This window comes from Diospyros lotus, chromosome 12 (assembly GCF_014633365.1).
Source record: "Diospyros lotus cultivar Yz01 chromosome 12, ASM1463336v1, whole genome shotgun sequence".
NCBI lineage: Eukaryota > Viridiplantae > Streptophyta > Magnoliopsida > Ericales > Ebenaceae > Diospyros > Diospyros lotus.
In genome coordinates, this window is record NC_068349.1 from 34,118,832 (window position 1) to 34,143,845 (window position 25,014).

Sequence of the window (25,014 nt, forward strand, 5' to 3'; positions counted from 1 at the left end):
TATGTAAAAATATTTGGAGAAAAATAGGTGTATGTATTTATTTTAGAATATTAGTAAGGAAAAATTGAAGAAAAATAGAGAAAAAGGCAAGAAAATCAAAGAAAAATAGGTTTTATTGATTATTTAAACAAATATCTTGCCAAGGGTGCTTTGGGAAGTGAGGTGAAACATTTGGTGCGAATTTTAATATTGGCACGCAAATCGAGGCAGTTTGCACATTTTTTGAGGTATCCCGATAACTGTGAAAGATGAGTGGTTTTGTCCCTATAACTCATATATGATATGATTTCCTTGCTATGCATGATATTCTCACATGTTATGATCATTTTCGTTCATATACTGTTGCATGGAAAAACGTGATATATGCACGACACGATGTTTTTGTCATATTGAAACTCGTGCATGGGATTAGGATGTTACCCTAAGAGTGTAGTTGAAATTTCCCTAGGGCAATTAATGGAACAACGTTAGGCTTATCCTGCAAGAGGTTCGAGATTCTGCCTAGGGTTTCATGCCGGGCCGGTGGGCCTGAGAAGTTACATTGTGGGTATATGTTTATAATTGTCCATGCATCATGCATCATTTATTCATATTTATCTAACCCTCACTTAGAAGATTTCATCTTCTGATATTGGATTATGTCCCTGGAATATTCCATGTTCCAGGCGAGCCAAGTAGCCGGAAGGGCAAAGATGTGATTGAGGCATGATCGTGGTGGAAATTTTGTGGGTCCCATGTGGGACCAGGACTATCTATTTTATTCGGATGTATTGTTTAGATTTTAATATCGTCTGTAATGTTATGTTAGGTGAACGATATGTATGTACCCACATATGCTATGTTTTCGAGGTTCCTTACAAGTTCTGATCTTGCTTCCGCTATGCTTAAAGTGTATCATTCACTTACTATATTTGGGAGTGTTATTAAATAAAGGTCATGTTGAGGATTTATTGCCGATTTATGTTTGATGTAAAAAAAAAAAAAAAATCCTAGCATAATTTAATGCCCTGGAAGGCAGGGTGTTACAATAGATCCTTCTTATCTTTATTCCCTTTGCTATATTTATGCTTACTGAGCCTTGTGGCTCACTTGTTACTTGTTATCATTCCAAATAAGGGAAAATTTATAGCAGAATAGGAGTCTAGTAGGGGCTTGAAATGGATTTTAGCCATGTATAGAGATCTCCCCTGATTTAAAGATTTTGGGATTTGTGTGGAGGGTCGGTGTCGAAGGTTTTTTATTTGTGTATGTTGTTGGCAGCTTTGTTTATTTTGAAAAGTGTATAGCTTTTAAAGCCTTAAGAAATGTTGCATGAATGACTATTACTCCTAGTAGGAGTGAGCCCGTTTATTATATGAAGTTTTTGGGTTATGTTGGTTTCTGTATTCCATTTTGGAAGGACCTTTTTCGAATGTCCTATGCTAGCGGGTATATTTGGAAGTGAGCCTTGACAGCATACGTAAGGGATGGGCTAAAAGATATTATTCAAATCCCTCCTCACTTTCCTACTCATTTGTTTCCTTGTCCCCTCATTTCTCTCTCTTTCACTTTCTCTTGGTTGATTTTTTCTTCTTCTACTACTACATCTTATTTTTCTTCTCTAGTTGGAGCCCAAGAAGAGTGAAATTTCAACATTTTAGAGGTTGCTTCTCCTCCAAATTTAATCATCAATCAAGGTAAATTCCATTCTTTTGTGCCATTCATTTCAAAGTTATTAATTTTTCAGCAAAATTGTGCATGTTGTACGTTTCGAGCTATAACTTGTGTTTCTATCCAAATCGAAATTTGTTTGCTGTATTGTAAACTATACTTCTTAAACTTCGTTTTAATATATTACTTGGATTATTTGGCCAAGCATTGAGCCTATAAATGCCTTATGAAATACCTACTTGAATTTGGAATTTTTGTTTCTGTGAAATCTGTTATTGTTTCAATTTTTGGCTTATAACTTTCTGTCTTCATATCCAAATTGAAATCCATTTATTTTTATGTAAACTAGACTTCATGTGCTTCGTTTTGATATATTACATGAATTATTTGGTTAAGTTTTGAGCTTATAATCGCTCTATCAATCTCTATTTAAAATCTATAACTTACTATTTTTCGTGTAATTTGACTATGTTTCGGTTTTTGAGGTAGAACTTTTTGTGGTTATATCCGATTTGATATATGCTTTTTGTTCCATAAACTAGACATCCTAAGTTTTATTTTGATGTATTACTTACATGATTTGATTATGTTTTGAACCCATGATCTGTTAATCTTGGATAAATTTCCTTTTTTAGGCAAGTAAATTTAAGTTTTTGTGGCCAAAAAATTATGCCTAAGGGAATTCTGAATTAAAAATAACACTACAATAAAATTATATTTCCCAATTTATAAATTTTGGGGGACTTTGAATGGTCCCAAATGGATGACAAATTGGATGAAATTATAAGTAATAAGATTGAAATGGGCCTTATATCAATATAAATACACCATGCACAATTAAAAATTATATACAAGCATATGGTAAAATGAATATAAAAATTAAAAATAAATAAATATTTTAACATCGATGTCCAAATAATTAATCAACTAAATAAAAATTTCCACCTAATGTGTTACAAACACCTTTTTGGTGTAAATTATTTGATGGATGTGGATAGGGCGGGTAATAAGTCAAGCTACTCGTGAGCTGACTCAAGACTCGACTCAATAAAGTAGTTCGTGATATAAATGAGCCAAATTTAAACTCAAATATTTGGCTCATTTGGTAAATGAGTCGAGCTTGAACTACCATCAGCTCGACTCATTTGGCTCACGAGCCAGCTCGATATACTTATATATATTAATTTTATAAATTTATTAAATAAAAAAATATTTATTACTTAATACTCAATAATATAAATATATTATTTAAATATAAATAAATTATATTATATATATATCACACGAGTTAAGTTTCGAGTTGAGCCGAGCCAGCTCGTAGTCATTATTGAGTCGACCTCGAGCTAAAAAAATCAGCTCATATCGAGTTCAAGACAAGCTATGAGCCAAGCTAAAATCAATTGATTTGAGCTCGAGCTAGGCCTAGCTCAGCTTATTGCCAGTCTTAGATGTGAAGTACGAATGGCACTTATTGGGCAATCGTTTTATAACTTTATTTTGATTTTAGGAGATTAATTTAGTTAAAACAAATCATTATATTTTAAAATTAAGTTCGGTGTGATTGATTTATTTTAAAGAATATCAAATAAATTATCATACTTTCAAAGTTCAGTAATATTAGTCGTTTTGATATAATTTTTTTAATGTTGTATAATAATTTTTTTATTTATTAATAACATCAACACTATTCCAAATCAAGATAACTAGGACACATGTTAAGTAGTTAGACCATGATAAATTGAGATTCGTATCAGTAGTTTGTGGGTTCGATTGCTTGTGTTGGGTAGTAAGACAAAATTTCCACCTGTAATTTATCTCGTATGTCGAAATTGAAGATTCGAGCGACAGGGGATCGCATAAGGACGATAATCCCAAGATAACCACGTACAATTGCAAACGTTCAAATTTAACTTTAAATTCAAATTTGAAAAATCCTACAGAATTGTAATTTATGTTTTTTTTAAATACAATAACTAATAATATTTAAAAATATAATAATTTATTTAACTTCAAAACCAAAATAAAATGACTTATTTAATATTTTACCCAAAACATTTAGATAAAGATCAATGGCATTATTTCTGTCAAACATAGAGGCAATTTCCCAGCTGCTGCCACTAAGATTGGATAAATATTAACTTTTTCTTTCCCTGTTAATGTCACATAGAGGTAATTTCCCCAAGCTGTTACCCTCTTAATTTGGTTGGCCAACCAACTATCATAAAGGAGTTCACTGCAATTTATGAAAATTGAAGATGCTCCGTTACCTTTTAGGGTGAGTATTCGATCCGTTCAGTTATTAAACCGATTAAATTGTTTAAACTAAATAAATTAAACTTGTATAGAAAATTAAATTGAATTGATCGAATATATTCTCAAACAAGATAAATTGAAAAAAATAAAAAATAAAAAGAAATTAAAAAAATCTAAAAATCAAAATAACAAAGTGCAAAAATGACGCCACTTTTGATGTTTTGGTTATTTTAAAATTTTTTCATATAAAGATCAAGTAGAATCGAAATTGTAAAACTTGAAAATTGAATCGACTTACACTAAATTGAAGTGTCAATTTTGATCGATTCAATTCAATTATTTCAATTTAACATAAATGTTGCTCATCCTTAACTACTTTAGGAACCAAATGTAATTTATAAAAGTTGAAAGTTGTTCGTTTATTTTAGTCGCTCCCCATTTTAAAGTCCATTTTTTACTATTTCTTGAACCCAAATTTGTTTTAAAAAATAAAAATAAAAAAAATAAGTGAAATACCTCATTAAATATGTCTAAATAAAGGGGATATAGTCATCAAAGAAATTTTAATCAAACCTACTTGTAATATATATACAGTCCAATTGGTAGGAAGCACAAAATTATATCATGATATAATTTTTCAAAACAAAAAAAGAAATTAGCTAGCAAAAAAAAATATAAATAATAAACTAAATTATATATAATATAGTTATATTTAATATAGTTACAGTCTTGTTTGTTGACTATAAAATACAGAATTTATAAAAGTATTGACAGTGAATTAAATATAAAAAATTTGTAATAAAAGGGAAAAGAACACCTAATGAAACTTTGGTGGGAATGGACAAGAAATGGGTAAATTGGGAGTTTGGAGCCAAATGGATGGTAACACTTTCAATCAATTTTCATTTCATTTACTATCTTTTATCCATTTTTATATTATCTTCTCTCCAAAATATTGACAGAATATGAGATAACTGACTTATATAGAATATAATTGAGAAAACAAATAGTTACAAATTTATAATTCATATATATATTTAAAAATTTACGTGTCAAAAATTTCTAAACAAGTGAACTTGGTGATAAAATCGAAATTATATTATATCAGAGTTGAGTTGTGAGTCTACTCGGTAAACGTGGTGGCAAAGTCGGTGAAATCTTATGATGAATTTAATATTTAAAATTTTTATATTTTTAAAATTGATAGATAAAATTATTTTAAAACAAGTATATGTATTTTATTCATAAGAAATAAGATTATAATAATTATGTTATTAAGTATTATTAATTTATTTTTTTATAAAATTATGTCATTATAAATATATATTTATATAGATTAAAATATATTTTTAATTATCTCTAAAATTATACGATTTTATGATTAAAATATATTATTTGATTTTATAAATTTTTATTTTATTTTATTATAAAATCTCCTATTCAACAATCTTGAATCTATACATTGTTCTTGGAATTACAAAATTGGAGGCTTAGGATAATACTAGTCGAAAAATGTTATTGATACACCTTTGTGTATATTTTGGGTTACATAAAGGTGTACCAATGACAAAAAAGTTCCTCATAAAATGCGTGACGCGCATGTGAGGTGCAGGATATTTTGATCATAATATTCTTTTATGTAACTCAAAATATACAAAATGAATGTATATATAGCATGATTCATACCAACCTTGCATATGTTCCGTATTTTCAGTATAAAACAATTTAGTACTTTTAGCTGTTGACTTGCACTGAAGTCCATTATGTTGAAGCTCCACATCCAAACAAATCCTTGTATACCCAGATGAATACATTCATGCAAGAATGGTGGGACGCATACAGCGCGTGAAATCAGTGTTAATCGTTCTGGGGTCCGCCTTTTCGCCCTTTTTCGCCCTCTTGACAGCTCAAATTAAAGCCTTTCTCCAAACTTTCCTTGCTAGAAAGGAAAATTTATCGCCTTTTCTCGTTTTTTCTTGCTCAGACTTGACTCTGTTTGGCCAGGAAGAAAATGACGGAGCTAATCCCAGGAGGGTCATGATTACCCAGAGATTAATGGCTGCCCATTTCTGGAGCGAGAGAAATCTTTTGGTGGGTGGGTTTTGATCGGGCGTTCTGGTTCTGGGTTTGGCGGATTTTGTTTGGTTGTTGATAATGAGATGGCCACCGCAACAAGGTTCATCAAATGTGTTACAGTTGGGGATGGAGCTGTTGGGAAAACTTGTCTTCTCATCTCCTACACCAGCAACACTTTCCCCACTGTACTGTTCAATTTCTCCTCATTTTCTTTCCTTTTCTGCTGTTTTCTTTCAGTTTCTCATGGATTTTCCTTTCACCGAGGACGTGTATTGCTAGTAACTGTAAGATTATTCTTTCGTGACTGGAAGGTTATAGTTTCGATTAGTGAAACTAAACTTTTTGTAAAAAGCAAGGGGATAGTTGAGTACAAATATGCCCCTTCCTCTATTCTCGTACAGAACGGGGGTCTTCATACATTAGGGACGCTTGTTTTTGTTTTTTTTTTGCTTCGTGTTCATAATGTTCAATTTGTTCTTGTGGGTTTTCTGTTCTCAGGATTATGTGCCAACTGTTTTTGACAACTTCAGTGCCAATGTTAGTGTTGATGGACAGAATGTGAATCTGGGTCTCTGGGACACTGCTGGTATTTTGCCCCACCCCACTCTATATACATTCAATGTGTGTTATTGGCTTCTTAATCCTCATGTTTCAGTTATCTCCTGGTTATTACTAATTGATGATTGATCAAGATTATCTGAAAGCTTTAGTGGTTAATTCAAGTTTCCAGATTAGGATATGTTCATCTATTAGGTCAAGTTTTCTCTTCAATGTGATATTCCTGTTGGTTCTGTTTCATTTACTAAAGTTTGGAGAGAGAACCTTACAGCTTTCCCATAGGAAAACATTAAGATATAATGGCTTTGCAAAGGATATGACAATGGATAGAGATGGTTGGAGGGTTAGAATTCATTTAACTGACCACCTAGAGGAATTAAAGCTTGTGATTGTTGCCGTCATCGTATTAAAATTACCAATTTGATCATGAATTTGAGATGGTTGGAGAGCTAGAATCCATGTTGCTGACTCCACCTAGCAAAATAAAGGCTTGCGATTGTTGTGTGAAAATTACCAATTCGACCATGAATTCTGGGTCCAGTTGAACTGCCTAGAATCTAATGTAATGTAGGAGTCAATTGGATGAGGCCTCACACAAAAAAAGTGATGCACGTCTATAAGTAGATCAAAACTGAAATTGCTCCATTTTCAGAGTTCAGAGGATGATATTTCTGTAGTGTTTTTGTAATTGTACAGAATGATGTGACAACAGTGATTTTTTTTTTTCCCTGGCGTTACGAGTCATGTTAGACTGTTTTTCCATTCTCAATTCTAGTGGACAGATATTGATAACCCATATCGTTTAGCATAAAAGTTCTGTTTATATATCACTAATCTAAAAGTAATAATGGTGAATTTGATCAGTACTTCATGCATTTGTTAATGCAGGGCAAGAAGACTATAACAGGCTGAGGCCTCTTAGTTACAGAGGAGCTGATGCCTTCCTCCTTTCCTTTTCTCTCATAAGTAGGCCTAGCTTTGAGAACATATTGAAAAAAGTAGGCCTCTTTTCCCCTTTGCCTTTCAGATTAATCTATCTTATCTTTTGTTTATTAGTTCAATGATGCTCTCTCCACTGCTCTAATCATGACTTTTTTTTTTTTTTCCAAATTATTTTTGGCTTTCTGTTTCCTTTTTTGTTGGAGAAGTGGGTCCCTGAACTTAGACATTATGCTCCATCGGTGCCCATTGTTCTTGTGGGGACCAAACTAGGCAAGTATTCTTTCATCACTTCTGTAGATTCATGTGCTGCTGAAAATGTGTGTCTTGCTTTTGAATGAAGTTTCTATTTGATTTGCTGTAATTGAGTGTTTTATTCTTTCATTTTCTTTTTCCAAAAGGTTGGTGGTGACAAATCATGTGGCTTTATGTTTCCCGTTCTTTGTTTGATTTACTCTCTTTCCGCTTCCTTGTTGATATGTTTGGTTTCTCGAACTGTTTAAACGAAATTATCTCAAAAACCCAACTTTTGGGAATCAACAAAAAAAAAGGAATTTTCTTTGGTTCCAAAATCGTTTGCATAAGAAAATAAAATTCATGACAGAAAACAATAGTGTTCTTGAAGTTTTCATTACTCTTAAAATTGAGAAAACTTTCGAAAATGAGTAAAACAGATACACGAACATCATAATGGAAGGAATAGAGCCTAAGCTTTTGTTTCTCTTCTGGTTGAGGTTACATGTCTTTTTTTTTTTGGTTTCCCTGCTAAGCGAGGATGCATATCAAAGTGGGAAGTTGAATTTCCCAGTAACTCTGCAACTTGGTAAAGACAAAAACACAAAAATCATAACAGAATAGAGCCTATGCTTTTGTTTATCTTTTGGTTTAGGCTGCATATCAAAGTAGGAAATTGAATTTCTAGTAACCATGCAACTCGATAAAAATGAAAACACGAATATCATACTTGAACAGAGCCTAAACTTTTGTTTGTCTTCCGGTTGAGGTTGCAATCAAAGCAGAAAGTTGAATTTCTAGTAACCATGCAACTCAATGGTTAAGTGAAGTTATGTTTGCATGCAGATTAAAAGTACAAAATGGAACAATAGGGTTAAGTTAAACCAGACAGTAGTGATCTTTCAGACGTGAAGTAGAGGCTCATGCTGAGCTCTCTTTCTCTATCTTGGATTCTGACTGTATTCACTCCAATGACAGATTTGAGAGAAGATAAGCAGTTCCAAATGGACTATCCCAGTGCATGTACCATTTCAACCGAACAGGTAAAATACTCAACACTTTCTGACACAACTTTATGGTTTTTATTTTCTTTTTTGCCAAATATCTCACGAAATTGCCAATGCTGAACTTGGAAAACTGCTAATACGATAAGCCCACATTAGCCTCAAAAATTTGAAATACCAGTTTCTCTACGAACATGAAAGGAAGTATTGCTTAGAATCTCGTACATAAATTCTTTGGTGGAGTTGTTAATCAGTTCATATTTGCTTTACTTTAAGCAAAAATTTTCTTTTCTTTTCTTTTCCGGAAAAATTGGCAAATTGCTAATATGATAAGCCCGGAGAGGCCTCAAAATTATGAAATACCAGTTCATCTAAGAACATGAAAGGAAGTATTGTTTAGAATCTTGGACAAAAATGCTTCGGTAGAGTAGTTAATCCATTCATACTTGCTTTAAAGAAAAAAACTCTCCTCTTCTGGGAAATTTAACTGCAGGGCGAAGAACTCAAGAAGCAGATGGGAGCGGTGGCATATGTAGAGTGCAGCTCCAAGACACAGCAGGTGTGCATCATCTTCTCCCTTGTTTGCAGCCATTACCATTTACACATGTCAGGAAACCGAACCAGACCGACAATTGACCCTCTCTCCTTTACCGTCCAATACCCTGCTCTGGTTTGCTGAATATTAGTAGTTACGACACTACATCTGTGAAGATGGTAGCTAGATTAATGCTTTGAATTCGAAATGCAGAACGTCAAGGCCGTCTTCGACGCCGCGGTCAAGGCGGTTCTTCGGCCTCCGAAGCCCAAGGGACAGACGAAGAAAGGCCAGAGGAAACTCTGCCGGATACTTTAACCATATGGAGCAACTAATGTGATTTTGATGGCCTTCTAATCCTCGTTCACTCCATCACAAGATCCCCTCCTCTTCATTCCATCTCCTCTGTGGGTTCTGTTTTTTATTTGTTTTTACAATTTTCAATTGAATTCTGCTTTGTTTGTGTGGGGATGGAACCAGCTTGTTGTGCTGTGTTTTGTTGTATATCTAATAAGATTGATTCAGTGTGCTTATTGGATTTTGAAACACCCCATGTTTATAGGTAATTTAAACTATACAATCATTTTTCACGAATTTAAAATTTTATTTAATCTTGAGATTACCGCTCTTGCGGGATCCCTCGTCGCTCGTATTCTTAATTTCAATAGAAGAGGCCCTCAATTTTATCTAATCTTGGTTCAATTGAGTGCAAGTTTATCTAACGTATTTAAGTCAATATGAACACAGTCTCTCTAAATTGATTTTATATGTTGGATAAATATGCATTCAATTGAACTAATTTGGATCTAATTGTCAAAATTGAAACAAAATTATAAAGTTGCAAAAAAGATTGGATTATTTATGTGATTAGTCATTTGAACTATTTATTTAGGGGGCATTTGTTAAAATGATCAAGATAAGAAGCATCAAGATAAGGTTGAAATACATTTCGGATTAAGATATGGAATGATTAAGATAAGACTGGAAAACATTCTAAAATTTTTATCAACATGTTTGTTAAATTTTTTAAAATGCACTAGAGGACACAAATGTCTTTTTTTTTTTATCTATAAAGACTAAGATATGCTTATCTTGAGAAGGGGAGTGATAAGCATATTTAGAAAGATTAAGATAATGGGTCATTAATGATTTTTTCAAGAATTTTCAGATAACCTTAACAAACATATTAGAAATGATAGAAATCCATGATACATTCCATATCTTGATTTTTTCATCCCATATCTTGATTAACAAATGCCCCCTTAATGTGTAATAGAGGTACGGGATTAGAATGTATATGAAGGAAAAGGCAATAAAGCTATCTAGCTAAGTATGTGATAAACATGCAAATATCCAAGTTTAGTATTAAAATGCAATTGGAGCCTAATTGAGAACAAGTGATTAAAATTGACACATGGGTTGTGTTTTAGAATTAATAACAAACTCAAGGGTCACAGATCAAATTAAAGAATGGTTAACCCAAGTAAAAATATTGGGAAGCTAACCAAAATATTGAAAAAATAAAGAAAATTTGTAGTTAATTAAGGAAGGATTTATAAATGAATATAGTGATTGAGGTCTAGGGTACTTAAGTAGCCTTGATGTCATCGGTTGATGCCTTTTATGTTAATATTTGTAACTAATAAGGGCAAACTAGAAAAATCGAACCAAATTGGGAATAAAACTCGCGTGTTAGGATTGACAAAGTTTAAATGGACTTAGGGGAGCATTGGGAAATACCATGAGACAAGTTTATTAGAGAATAGGGTATTGTGGTGCATTGAGGTTGTATTGGGTTGTGCGCATGAAGTCTAGCAGTATTTTTGGAGAATTAAGGTTGGATAAAGTTTGCATAGAAAAGAAGACAACAAACATGCAAATTAAAGATGGCACACATTTATGTTATATGAGGCCTTACAACTATAAGAAAGCTACTTGGAGTGCAATGTTAGCGAAGTTAGGTTGACAAGTGGACTTAGGCTTGATAAATAAAGATGAAACATGCATGTCTAAGATATAAATTGGATTTTGATGCTATATATTCACTATGATGATATGATATGGTGAGCTTACTAAATAAGCAAGTTTGAAGATTGTGTAATCAACATGCGAAATGACAACTAGGCATTAAGAAAACTTGGAGCACTAAATAAATGGATTGCATGGTTGTTTACATAAAGCAATTAAAGACCTAGAGACATTTAGGCTATTTAAAAATATTTTGGGTACCTTTAAGAATTTTTGTTGTGATTTTGTTCTTGAGAATTCTATAATATGGTTAGAGAAATATCTAGTTATGTGAAAATTATCTTTTGTGTAACTTGTTAGATTGAGTCGATCTTGACTAATAAATTGATAAACAATATAATGACCCATAATATTTAGATTGAGAGAAAACAACTTCAAGTTTGTAAAATCTTTGGAATTAGTCTTCAAATAGGCAGAAGTGATTCATATGATGAAACATGGCTATAACAAGCTATGGTTGAAGAAAAAGGGTATTAGTATAATTTATTAAAAGTTTTAAGGTTTGATTAAGAGTATAAATGGGAATTAGTTTTGGAGTTGGGGCGTGACTATAATTTGGCCAAACTTTGGGTCAAAGTGAGACAAAAGATAATAGGAAAGCATTTGGACACCGATTAACCAAATGTGCTTTGTAGAGGAATTTGATGCCGACCAAATGACATTGTCTAGTAAAGAATCCTTCATCCAGTTGGAAGAATTTAAATTTCAAAGAATTTATCGATATTTTTTTGAAAATTTGAATAACGACCCAAATTAAATTTCGAGTCAATTATATCTTTGAATTATGCCATAGAAATCCGAAAAAAGTGGTTTGGTAAAAAATGTAAACAAATTTTAATTTTTTTACTATTTTGGAAGAATATGCAAAAAAAAAATTAAATTATTACCCCAATAATAAATAGGTCTTATAAGGAAGATTGGGGAGTATAAAAGAGATGTCATAGCTTGATATGAATCACAATGTGTATTTGTTTTATGGATTTTTGTTTGAGTTCATTTCAATTAAACAAATTTATTTATTTTTTGTAAATTTAAATTTATGAATATATTATTTTATGATTAGATAATGTATATTAGATATATATTTTATAAATATATTATTTAACATACATACATCATATTTATCTTCTTTTTTAACAATTTATACATACATATACATATATCATATATGAACATATTTATATTCCTCTTTTTAAAAACTCTTTTTTTCTCTGTTATATCTCTCTCCTTCCTTTGTCGTTGCCCGTCTGTTCCTCTTCTTCTCTAGTAACTGCATATCGCCACCATCAGCTCTTCTCTCGCTGCTACTCTGACCCTTGCCTCTCATTTTTCGCCACCGACCTTCTTGTTGATGTATCCTCCATATAAGCCGTTACACACTCTTCTTTCTATTGCTGTATCTTCTATCTTCGTTTTTTTTTTTTGTCGCTGAAAATGTGTTTTCGACCATTTTATTTAACTTGCGAAATGGACTTGAAACGTTTCACAAATTACAAAAATAACCCAAAAAATTTCAACATTTCGGGCCATCTTTCCCGTTCCCGTGATTGAGAGAGTTTCTTTAATCATTGATATTCCCCCCACCCCTCTAGAAGAACACATTTATCATTGACACAGATTTTTCTATTGTTTGTCTAGTTTTGAAATCCTTACTTCATATAATTTGCTATTTATCAATATATACAATTTGCATTTCAAAAGCACCATGAGAATTGACAAACAATCGAAAACATGCAATTACCTTTCACTCTGAACATATTAGAATGGCCTACACACTAGTGCAATACCCAATCAGCTAAAACTATCAAAGCCCATTACTTCACTATTAAGTTCTTCACTGTTAAGTATGTATAATCCTCTAATAGTGCCCTTCTTGTGCCATGTTTGTGCTATTAAGCTTATTATTTAATTCCTCCACCATCAAAGCAACATTGACTTCCTTTAGTTTAGATTCAATTCCCCCACCATCAAATTTGATTTTCATGAAGACAATCTTTTTAGGAAAAAAACTAAACTAAGATCACAATAGTCTATTTTTAGATCAGAAACAAGTAAATGAGTATTCTGGCCACAACTTTGACTTAAAAGAACCAAACACTGCCTTTCAATTGAAAAAGGTAACCCATGAAAACCAAAAAAATAGTGAATATTTCCAATTCTTGAAATTAATCGTTGAAATTTGTAACCCACCCAAAAATCAATATGATCCAATGGCTAGATCTTGCTAGATCTGAAAATTAATTTATTTATCAAAACTACTCATATTTTGGGTAGATTTTAAGAATTGGAACCGACTATCGAAATTGTCTTAGTCTTGTGATCCACGTACCCAAAAATCAACATAATTCAATGGTTAGATTTTACTAGATTTAAAAATTAATTTTTTTGAGGTCAAAATTGTGAGGTCATTGCCAATTGTCGTCCATAGTAGATTCTGACAATTGGAATTGACCACTAGAAGTATCTTTTGTAACCCATATACCTAAAAATCAAGAAGATCTAATGACTAGATATTACAAGATTTGAAAATTAATATTTTTTGTCAAAACTACTCGTGTTTTTGGAAGGCATTGTCGGTCACCGTTCATGGCAGATTTCGATCATCAGAATCGACCACATGAATTGCCTTGGTCTTATGACTCACATATCCAAAACTAAACACGATTTAATTGTTGGATTTCACTATATCTACGTTTTATTTTTTTCCTAAATAACAACCAATTTGCACGTATATACATACATATATATAAATCACTAGAAAATTGTCGTAAACTAGCATAAAATGGCCAAAACTACTTATTTTGTGATGAGAGTACTTTAATGGGCAACCGTTAAAGTTTGGGACTCGTCGAATGTTAACTTTAAGACCATAGTTGGGAAGGTTGGGGTTAGTTTCACGATGATTTTGGAGTTAAATGGTTGATTTGATGGTAGGATTGCCAAAAATCTGGTTGGTAATTAGCTGGAGAATGAGAGAAAATAGAGAAAAGAAGAGAGAAGACTAGTTGGCAAGTGGGTTGGGGAGGCTCTTCGTAGCTCCCCAGTCTTTTATATCCAACTTATTAGATTGGGTTAACCTGACCCATTGACTTGCGTCCTAGGTAACCCTGGACAAAGGGAGTAGCAAGGTTAATGAGAGGCGATTCTTCTCTTGTGTGCCTTAAAAAAAGACAAATTATAGCCTTATAAAACGTACTAGATAGAGAGAAACACTTTAATCCAAGTTCATTGGAGCTAATAGATTACAAAAGGAGAAATAATGAAATTGCCCTAGGGCTTGCTAGAAAAGCTATTTCGATACTTAAGACAATTAAGAAGGGTCATGAAAAGAACAGGATCAAAATCACGATCAATTCCTTTTTCAAATCCTACTACAGCTGCGCGAGCCCTTCCCGTGTGTCACAAATGACCTACGAATAAGAAGAATGCTAGAACAAAATGAGAAGTAGCTAACCAACTTCTAGGAGAGACATAATTTATTGCATTGATCTCGGTAGCTACGCCACCCACGAAATTTAAAGAACCTAAAGGAGCATGGGTCATATATTATGTGGAATGTCGTTTTTGCCAAGGTTATATGTCTTTTTTCAGCTTACTCAAGTCCAACCCATTTGGACCTTTTAGAGGTTTTAACCATTGAGCACGCAAATCCCAGTGGGGCAATGAAGAAGAGACCCATGAGCTATAGATAGCTTAGAATTGATACTAAGAATGAACACTTACCTCAAAAGAGAGATCATTTTCTATTTATAACCATGTAGAGATAATCTTTACTTTAGGATTGAGAATCTTTGTTGGATAGGATGTAGGAGTAATTAACCTAGAAGAACTTGAAAGAATTATGATTACCCACATACCGTCTTTCTAAGATTTAGGAGATAAGGTTTATCCCAAATTTATTAGGACTCGAGTTAGATTATTAGATTTCTAGCTAGTGATACTCTTGGTTGAAGAAAGAATCTCATCTTGATCAATGTGATTGCGAGTTTACAAAAGCCCCTCTATTTGGGTTGTATGAGGCCCTTGCGGGGTATTGAGGCTGAGCAAAGCTTGGCTAGTGGGCCTAGGCCTAGCGAGGGCTAAGTAGTAGGTTGATTTTTGGGTACCATAAGAAGTCTCATGCTTTGTTAATTCAATTATTATTAAAGTAAGGAAGTAGAAGTAATGTCATTCTCTCATTTATCTTCTGACGCTAGAGTTGGCTTGCATATATAGAGGTCGAGGTTTGCCTTTGAACGTTGAGGCTAGGGTTGGCCTTCAAACACCAAGGTTAAGGTTGGCCTTTTGAATGTAAGTCTAAGGTTATCCTTTGAACTTGAGGTTGAGGTTATCATTTGAAAATCTCAATTTAGAATCTCAAAAGTGGGGAAAAAGCAATAATGAGTTGTTATGTCAATAGTGACTCAATTGACATATGCAATTTTTTGCCAAACAAATATTGCATGTCATCCTAAAGTGTCGCAGGCACGCATCTTTTTGGCGAGGTTATGGTTTTCACGCTCAAGCCAACATGTCTTTGTTCACCTTTTGAGGAGGACTGTGCCCATGACTAGCTAACTCACCCTTATGAATTCACATTTTCATCTTTTCTTATCTTGTATAAATTTCATGTGTTGTTTCAAATTCTATTTTCTTGTTTCAACTTCATTTGCAACATTTTTCTATTTCTCCATCTCTCTTTTGCTTTTCATATCTCCACTATTCTACCATTTCAATTTAGTTTAATGGCTTCACTTAGTCATGAATATTGAAAACTTAGAGTTGGTTGCTTGGGAGAAACATCTGACCAAAGATATCAAAACGAAATGGATTTCTCTATAGCAGTAGCAAGACTTCCTAAAGAACTATACATGAGATTCCAAACACCTAGCCGGTTGAGTTCAACACTAGCCTTTGGGCTTGCCATCTAGCCATTCGAAAAGTTTATGTCCCCATCCATACCTTCAATTTTAGCTCCTGGTTACACCTTTGCCATCGTGTTTGAGACTTCTCGTATAACAAAGCAGTGGTCATTGCTCAACTCTATCCTAATGCCTAGAGGTATCTTATGGCTTTCCTAATGCTTTACTCAACCATCATCTTAGAACCTACACCTCACCTTTTGCAATTTTGGTTTAGCCCAATCAAAGACTTGGGGGGATGGATTTAATTCTCTCCGAAGATACACCACATTTGAAGCACAAAGGTAAGGAGTCGATTCCAATTAGGGTTCCAAGTACTTGCATGACCAAAATGACTCTATTCTTTTTGCCCTAGAGATTTATTTTTCCATGGCCCAAACTAAGGGTAGGTTGTGGTTAGAATACATGAGATGAAATTTATTTTTGCTATTCTTTTTTCTTTCTAATACTAAAACCTTTTCTTCTTGTTTATTTGGATAACAAAATGTGTTGGTTGAATGTAACATTATGATAAATCTAATAGTGGAATGTCATATGTTGATTATGGGAACTAATTATGCACAACCTCACATCCCAAATGAATGCATGGAAAGCAAAATCGTGGTGAAGTGGCAAGGTGAATGAGAAGCGAATCTACTTTTGTGTGCCTTCAAAAAAGACAAAGAATTGTCTTAAGACTTTTTTGGAACTGACTCTCCAATACTTACTAAGTACTTGTTGGAGCCTACTAAATTAAGTAGCTAGAAAGAAGATAATTTTTAGTTTAAGTGAATATGTCATCGCATACCTATGATTTTGGGTTTTGTTTTGTTTGTACTTGAAACTTCAACGGTCTCAATTTGAAAAGTTACTCTTAATGGGGTAAGGTGGTGTTCTTGATTTCTTAAGAGAATTTTGTTATGGCTAAATAAATTTTATCTATCGTGACAAATTAGATGTAAGTGACCTTGCCTCAATCCTTTTAAATATCTTAAATTGATCTTTGCTTATGTGAAAAATGACTTAGTTCTGCGAGAGCACGATATGACCACATATTCATATTGAAGGGTTGAGAGTCATTGGACAACAACCTACATCAATTGCATAAAAAAAAAACTAATGTTTTTATCTATTATTATGATCACAACAAAACCACCACAACGTAACGTAACAACAACAATGCCCCCAGGGTTACAGTCTGATGCTTCTGGCGACTCTTGTTTGGTGCATCGTCGTCACGTCAGCGTTTAACATTTAAGATCGAAACTTAGGGCCATCAGGTTCTTGATTTATCATCTCCACCGTACTGTAGGGTTGGTTGGTGGGGACGCCTGTGATAGAGCGTCATAAAAAAAATATATATATATATATATCAAACTTGCAAAATAAAATAAAATATTGATGAACCAAGTAGTAGCATCTAAGTGTCAAACTCGCACTCACACCAAACTTTTCGGTCCGAGTGGAACACCCAAACAATCCCCTGCTTCGAACCCCTTCCCACGCAACGACCTTGACCCTGACCGCTATAAAAACAGATTTCCAAACTAGGGTTTCACTAACCTTCTCTCTTTCTAGGGTTTCTCGATTTTCGTGTATAATCATCAGTTCGTTCCGGTCTAGCGGTAGCTTTGGGGCTTTAGTTTTGTTCAATTCAGAAGTTTTTGTGAAGATTTGAGGCCTTTGGTTCATAGATCTGTTGAGCAATGCCTCCGAGATCGGCGAAGAAGACCCCTCCTGGGCCAGGGAGCAAGCGAGGAGGGAGAGCCACCCGCGGGACTCCGAAGGCTGTACAGGAGCCGGTGAAACTTCAGGAGGAGGTTACTGTTGAGGTTAAAGAGGAAGGTGCTAAAGTCCAAGAGGTTGTTGAAGAAAAACCAAAGCTTGTGCCTGAAACTCGGCCGGAGCCGGAACCGGAGCCGAAGCCGAAGCCAGTGGCTGAGCCTAAACCGGAGTCAAAACTGGACTCGAGGGACTCGATTTATGAAAAGAGTGAGTTTTCTATTTTGATTTGCGTTCTTGATGTTTTGTTTCAATTCAGATCTGGCGTGTGTTTTATTTTACATGCATCGATTACTTGCATATTTTGACATCGAAACTTAGAGCTAACTAAAGGTTTGGAATTTGGTGTTTTTGAGAATTTATCTTCATTTGCATGATGGGTTTCTTGAATTCGGGTAATAACTTTGTCTTTGTTAGTGGATTGGTTTCCAAAATTTCTTTGGTATCATTCTCTTCTTGTTGTGAAATTGAAAGAAACTTTCCGGGTATTAAAGAATGGCGGTGGATAAGGGAGATTCAGATCCCAATTGGTCAGTTGATATGATGTTTTCGTGTTTCTTGTTTAGGTTGATCGTGCAAGGTGATTAAGATTTTGATAAGTCTGTTGGATAAAATTTCTGGCTTTTGTTTAGCCGTATGATGTTCTTTCAGGATGATTTTGATTCGATTAGAAATTACTTTGCTTCCATATAAATTATAATGAATAGATGCTTCAGTTTGGCTGGCTGTAAAATATTTTCCAGTAACTAGATCTGCACGGAGCGATTAAACTCAGATGTTTATTGAACAATTTTCTCCCATAATTTCCCCCTGTATATCCCGTTAGGTTCCAATTACAGAACCCAGTTGTAACTTCTTCTGGAAAGCATTTTGTCCCACAACGGAGTGTCATTTCTTATTTCCTATCTGTTGGAAGAGAAATTTCTTGTTTGTTTAAATTGGCATAGCATTGTCGGACCCCATTTCCATTTTTGAGTTGGTTTTCAAAGGTTATGGAATATCTTTGTATATGTCGTTATACGGGCCCTGTGGGCGATCTGGTAATATATTCTGCTGACTGGATGGATGTCTTTATGACCCTTTTGCCTGGCAGAGGAGGATGAAGTGAAAGAATCTGTGGATGAATATGAAAAGGGTGAGCGGTTGGATTTGGAGGATAATGAGCCTGAATTTGAACCTGAAGAATATGGTGGTGTGGATTATGATGAGAAGGAGATTGATCAGGAAGATGCTCAAGAAGAGGGCGATGAAATGGAGGAAGAGGTGGATGGAGACATAGGTGAGGAGGAAGAAGGTGATGGTGTAGGGGATGATTTGGAAGACGCTCCTGAGGAACTTGAAGCTGATGAGGATGAGGAACATCCTGGAGAGGAGCATGGCGGTGAGGTTGACGCAGACGAGGAAGAGCACCATGAAGTTTTTAAGGAGAGGCGCAAACGCAAGGAGTTTGAAGTTTTTGTTGGAGGCTTGGACAAGGATGCTACTGAGGAAGACCTCAGGAAATTATTCAGTGAGGTTGGTGAGGTGACAGAGGTCAGACTAATGATGAATCCTCAGACTAAGAAGAACAAGGGCTTTGCATTTTTGCGTTTTGCTACAGTTGAACAAGCAAAACGAGCGTGTGCTGAGTTGAAAAATCCAGTGGTATGTTCTTGATCTTATCAATAAATTTACTGGCAACTGATCTTACTTTAATGTTGAAATAGCAATTTTTTACTACCAATTCCAGGTCAATGGTAAGCAATGTGGTGTTACACCTAGTCAAGATAGCGACACCCTCTTTTTGGGTAACATATGCAAGACATGGACAAAGGAAGCTGTAAGTAGATTGTGCTAACTTCACGTTATTGAGCATAAGATCATCTGTACTTGGTCACTAAGAGTTCTTTAATTCCTGACCTATGATATGCTTCCAGTTGAAAGAGAAGTTGAAGCATTATGGAGTTGAGAGTATCGAGGACTTAACATTGGTTGAAGACAGTAATAGTGAAGGATTAAATCGGGGCTTTGCCTTCTTGGAGTTCTCTTCTCGTTCAGATGCTATGGATGCTTTCAAGCGTCTGCAGAAAAGAGATGTAATATTTGGAGTAGACAGGCCTGCAAAGGTTTCCTTTGCAGATTCCTTCATTGATCCTGGTGATGAAATCATGGCTCAGGTAAATTCTTGGATCAGCTACATTAAGGCTGCATTTTCATTTTGTATCTATTTTGAGTAATTTTTGTTTGGGATACTTGGTCAACATTTATTAATGGTCATTTCTATCTGGATAAGATATAATGTGTGTTATTTCATCTCATATGAACAAGAAGATGAAACTATAACCGACTTTCTAGATCTTGTTCTTGTAGCTTAATGGCTTTTTTTTGTAGATTTTGTTACTCCCCCAAGCAAATCAAGTTAACTTTTGAGCCAAGAGCATGTTTTCTCTCCACCCACTCGATTATGTGATTCTAGTGGTCATTCTATTCCTTTTGTATCTTCTCGAAATGGAATTGTTAATTGCACACTTGATTATCTCTAATGTAGGTTAAAACTGTGTTTGTGGATGGACTGCCTGCATCATGGGATGAGGATCGAGTCAGGGAGCTTCTCAAAAAATATGGAGAAATTGAGAAGATTGAGCTTGCTCGTAATATGCCATCTGCCAAGAGAAAGGATTTTGGTTTTGTTACATTTGACACCCATGATGCTGCAGTCATGTGTGCTAAAAGCATTAACAATGAGGAGTTGGGTGAAGGAGAAAACAAGGTTGGCCTTTTTTATAGATGTCTTCAATATTTTGTGGGGCAAATTCCCATCCTTCTTTTTCACCGGACAACTTGTTATATTTTAGGCAAAGGTGAGAGCTAGATTGTCCAGGCCTCTCCAGAGAGGGAAAGGAAAACATGTTGCTCGAGATTTTCGACCTGGACGTGGCCACGCACGAGCCACCAGGGCTCCTTGGAGTCGTTCAGTTCCTCGTAGCCTTCCAGTGCGTGGGGCTAGAGGAATTGGAGGTCGTCTGCCACCTGCTGCTGATCGTGGGATGAAGAGGCCAGTTGGACTCAGGGATAGACGTCCTGTAATGGCCATGCCAGTGAGAGGCAGGCCCATGCCACCTCCATCAAGGTCTTATGATAGGAGGCCACCTGGTATGGATTATTTCTTTATTGTGTCCTATTGGCTACAAATTTGTACTTGTAGGATGGTTGTTGAAATTTTTTTTGCAGTGCCTTCATACCCTAAGAGTAGCTTGAAGAGGGATTATGGCCGGCGTGAGGAGCTCCCACCTAGGGGAAGAGCTCCTGTTGAATATGCTTCCAGGATTGCCCCAGAGAGGCGACCATCATATAGGGAAGACTATTCCTCTCGTGGATCTGGATACTCAGATTTCCCTAGGACTACATCACGTGCTGCAGCAAGGAGACCCTACACGGATGATGGGTACGGGCAAAGGTATGAAAGGCCTCCACCAAGCTACCGAGAAGGTCGTGGTCGTGAATATGATCATCCTATATCTGGATCAAAACGCCCATATAGTGCAATGGTGAGTAAATTTCTTCATTTATCATGTGGTGACAGAATTATTCATTGTTATTCTTAGTCCTTTCAGTGCCAAAAGTATGAAATCTGAGTTGGTTTTGGTTCAAATCAATTCTATAAGGATGATGTACCTCCACGCTATGCTGATGCTGGAGTACGCCAGTCGAGGGCACGTTTAGATTATGAACTTGGCGGTGGCGGTTCCCAATATGGGGATACTTACAGTGACAGGTAGCTTTCATACTTGAATAAGTTATGTTTCATTAATTTCCTATTGGTGATGGCTCCATAAGTTGTGAGCTTACTTCATGTTTCCTTTGTCATGGTTGTCAGACTTGGGAGATCTGGTATGGGATATGGCAGTAGCAGAACTTCTCTTTCCAGCCAGGATTCACATGGGCTTTATAGTAGTCGCCAGGGTATGGGTTATGGTGGAGGTGTGTTTATATTCATGACAAGATTTAAAGCCACGTCAGTGGAAATTGATTCTCTGTTAAGTGCTTTTTTTCTCTTTTTGTTTGCAGGCTCTTATGGTGGTAGTGATGTTGGTGGGATGTACTCATCAAGCTATGGTGGTGATTATATGTCTCGTGGATCGGATGTATGATTCCCTGCCCAACTATTTTTTTCTAGTAAAATTACTGATTTAGAATTTCTAGTTCTGTACATTTATCTTGCATGCTAATGTTTGATTGATGTGACAGGTTGGCGGTAGTTCTTATTCGTCGCTGTATCCTAGTCGTGGCATGGGCGGTAGTAGCTACATGGGCAGTGGTGGGTCTGGATCATACTACTGAGGTATGCTGTAGTTTAGTTGTATGCCCCTTTGTCTGTAAGGTTGCAGGATTAATTAGATTTTTCACTTTTTTTCGGTTAAAGACCTTGGTAGCCAGTATAAGAGTTGGAAAAAGTGGCACCGTGGTTACTCGTGAATTTATGTATGGAACAGATTTAAGTTGACAAGAGGTGCTGTAGGATGGGAGTGTTTGAAGGTTGTGCTTCCGCACCACTTTGGAGAAGCATATCGCGAAGCATAAGTAGCCTGTTTCTCACACCTGTGAGAAATGTGTAGCTTTGATTAAGGGGATCTATTACTTCTGGCCATTATAGATCTAAAGTTTGGAATCTTATTTTCTGCTGTAAGGAAAACCAAGTTGTTTAGAGATTGAATATTTGGTATGTGGTTTTTTTTGAGATGCAAGTTTTTACCACCCTTGCCATTTAAGATTTTACCTTGTGGACAAAGAGGAGACATTCCAACAGTCTTTCAATGGAATATTGTGGTAAATGTTTTGAGGTGGCTTTTAATGCGGTGAAGGAACTTTGAAATATGTTACTGAAATTGCTGGGCAAGTATCAGCTGAGAATGCTGAAGGCCTGAAAGTATGTACCAAGTAATTCTATTTCCAGTTTCATGGCCTTTAAAAACAATATTTTAAGGTGATTATAATGCTCAAGGAATTTTTGAACATATTGTTACACCGCAACTATTGGATTATATAAGCTAAGAAGGCTGAAGGCTTGAAGGTTGTTTTGACTAATTCTATTTCTTCTCATTCCTTTGAACACTATTATGCTGAAATCAATGGATATGCATCAGCTTTAGGAATGCTGAAGGCTTGAAGTCTGCTTTGACTAATTCCTTTTCCACTTTCATTGCCCTTGAGAACACATTGAAAGAACTTTGAGCAGTAACCAGGAAAGCAAACCGTGTTTGTTATATTATTTGTCCTAGACAAGCCAGGAAATTAACCATGGAGAGGTTAATTCTAATGGTATACCCTTAGAACTGGCTTGACTTGTATCTCCACTTAATTATGGAGAGGTTAAGATGCCCTTGGAACTTCAGTATTATCAGGAGAGATCACTGCTTGTGTTATAAACTCAATTGGCATCCTTGTCTGTTTAACTGGTATTGCTTTTCAATGACATGATTTACTAAATCTTTTTGGACCAATAATTTTTTGGGCAATTTCTTAGTTAAAAGAACCGTAGGTTGTAGTTATGTCATTCTAAACTATGGAATGGAGGCTACTCAGTTCTTAGGCAAATAGGAGAGCCTGGTTTTATAAACTTGCTGCATGCCTCCTCAAACTTGGATCAACCCAGAGATGTGTTTGAACACAACCATCTGTTTCTTTTGGCATTTTGGAAGCCTTTGGTGCTTTTCCTAAGCTTTTGAGCCCAGTGATCTACAGTTTCTTGGCTTCACAATGTGTTATATTTGTCAGATGCGCCAAAAAGTTTGAAGACAAAAATTTGTTGTCCCTTGTCTCGAACAATTTAAAATGTCATCACTGGGATTTTGTCTGGCTTTTTTGTGGTGCACGACTACATTGGAAAGACATGGAAATGAAGACAGAACTTGGGCTGCCTTCTTTAATTGTTTTAAATTTTGTAACCCTCTTTTTCCTCCAAAGAGAAGTATCTCATTGCAAGGAGCAAAGACTTTGTAAGGGGCTTGCTATGTTGGGAGAAATATGTATCTTTTTACATTGAATTAAAGAAGTGATGGGGAAACAAAAATTAAACGTGTATTTCACTGGGAGAATGCACGTGTTGGCACAAGGTTTTAGAGGTTCAACGTTCTTAAAGAGCCACATTTATGCGGCATAGAAAATATACTGTGTTGTTCTTTAAGTCTCAAGTTGCCTGTCCTTTGGAAGGGATGACACCAACTAGGAGTGCATTTGGCATGACATTTGAGACTGTTTTATGTTAGATTGTCCATTGCTCATTTTTGAGCGGGTGGGTTGACTTCAGAATAGCTAGTTGCCTGCAGTAGATGAGGCATCCGAGTTGGATTGGAATTTGTTGATGCTTATGGTTTAGTGCGTAGCAGTCTTCATGCTTTTTTTTTTTCTTTTTCCTCTGAAAGGCCCTTGCTTTCATAGGCTTTCAATTAGTAGGGCTTCATCATTTTTTCTTTGCAAATTGGCTATCGTTTTCTGCCCAGGTTAAAACTAGAGCACGTGTGTACTTTTGTTGCTTGTTGGCGGTTATCATTTTTGGTTAAGAAGACTTAAAGAGAGGCCCTTAAATGTTTTTTCAGCATCCGCTCTTTCTTTTTTCTTTTTTTTTTAATTACAAAAAACAAAGAAAGACTTCTCTTAAAGCTTTGGGCATGCATATAGGAGTTTGCCTCAACATCTTTGATGATCTCCTTTTCTGGGTACGTGGGCATGTTAGTTTCTAGGTTAAGTACATGTCATGTCCTGTATTCTAGAGTTAGGTAATGTTAATGTTCTTGGCGGGTGGTTGTGTGGTTATGAGAAATGACAGATCCTGATGGGGGAGACGCATTTGTACCTCTGAAGGTGTCTCTTCTCTTGTGCAAATGCTGCTGCGACTAGTGGTGATAGTTGTTGCATTTTCTCCGGCGGTCTCAGTTCCCCTCGTATTCTGCTATGATTTGCACTAATAATATGTTTTGGTCGTCTTTGAATTGGGTTTTTGTATATCTCTCTAGTTCTTGTTTTCATGTGAACAGAGATTGCCAATATCGGCGGCATTTGCCACCAAAGAAAAAGAATAAACTGTGAAGCTTCCTTT

General features: G+C 35.3%; 2 protein-coding genes across 3 annotated transcripts; both read left to right on the forward strand.

The window, feature by feature from the left end:
- Positions 1 to 5,728: 5,728 nt before the first annotated feature.
- LOC127814224 (rac-like GTP-binding protein 5) lies at positions 5,729 to 9,883 on the forward strand. The gene is made up of 7 exons (XM_052355589.1): positions 5,729 to 6,164; positions 6,478 to 6,565; positions 7,426 to 7,535; positions 7,686 to 7,749; positions 8,689 to 8,753; positions 9,208 to 9,273; positions 9,463 to 9,883. Exons 1-7 carry the CDS (start codon positions 6,063 to 6,065, stop codon positions 9,565 to 9,567), a joined length of 600 nt encoding a protein of 199 aa, XP_052211549.1. The 5' UTR covers positions 5,729 to 6,062; the 3' UTR covers positions 9,568 to 9,883.
- A 7,826-nt stretch (positions 9,884 to 17,709) lies between these two features.
- On the forward strand, positions 17,710 to 25,014 carry LOC127814223 (uncharacterized). Of its 2 annotated transcripts, none has more exons than XM_052355587.1 (12): positions 17,710 to 18,149; positions 19,033 to 19,583; positions 19,669 to 19,758; positions 19,856 to 20,095; positions 20,467 to 20,688; positions 20,774 to 21,071; positions 21,150 to 21,466; positions 21,584 to 21,693; positions 21,796 to 21,899; positions 21,987 to 22,063; positions 22,167 to 22,260; positions 22,412 to 25,014. In XM_052355587.1, exons 1-11 carry the CDS (start codon positions 17,864 to 17,866, stop codon positions 22,257 to 22,259), a joined length of 2,388 nt encoding a protein of 795 aa, XP_052211547.1. In that variant the 5' UTR covers positions 17,710 to 17,863; the 3' UTR covers position 22,260; positions 22,412 to 25,014. The 2 variants fall into 2 exon arrangements, with proteins under 2 accessions (XP_052211547.1, XP_052211548.1); XM_052355588.1 differs by having other exon boundaries at positions 21,796 to 21,881.

Bases quoted from the DNA above. Each gene is read 5' to 3' on its own strand.
- LOC127814224 (XM_052355589.1), top strand. From the start codon at position 6,063: ATGGCCACCGCAACAAGGTTCATCAAATGTGTTACAGTTGGGGATGGA. The intron at 6,165-6,477 runs GTACTGTTCAAT...TTCTGTTCTCAG, and splicing joins CCAGCAACACTTTCCCCACT to GATTATGTGCCAACTGTTTT. The intron at 7,750-8,688 runs GCAAGTATTCTT...CTCCAATGACAG, and splicing joins TCTTGTGGGGACCAAACTAG to ATTTGAGAGAAGATAAGCAG.
- LOC127814223 (XM_052355587.1), top strand. From the start codon at position 17,864: ATGCCTCCGAGATCGGCGAAGAAGACCCCTCCTGGGCCAGGGAGCAAG. The intron at 19,584-19,668 runs GTATGTTCTTGA...TACCAATTCCAG, and splicing joins CTGAGTTGAAAAATCCAGTG to GTCAATGGTAAGCAATGTGG. The intron at 21,694-21,795 runs GTAGCTTTCATA...CATGGTTGTCAG, and splicing joins GGGGATACTTACAGTGACAG to ACTTGGGAGATCTGGTATGG.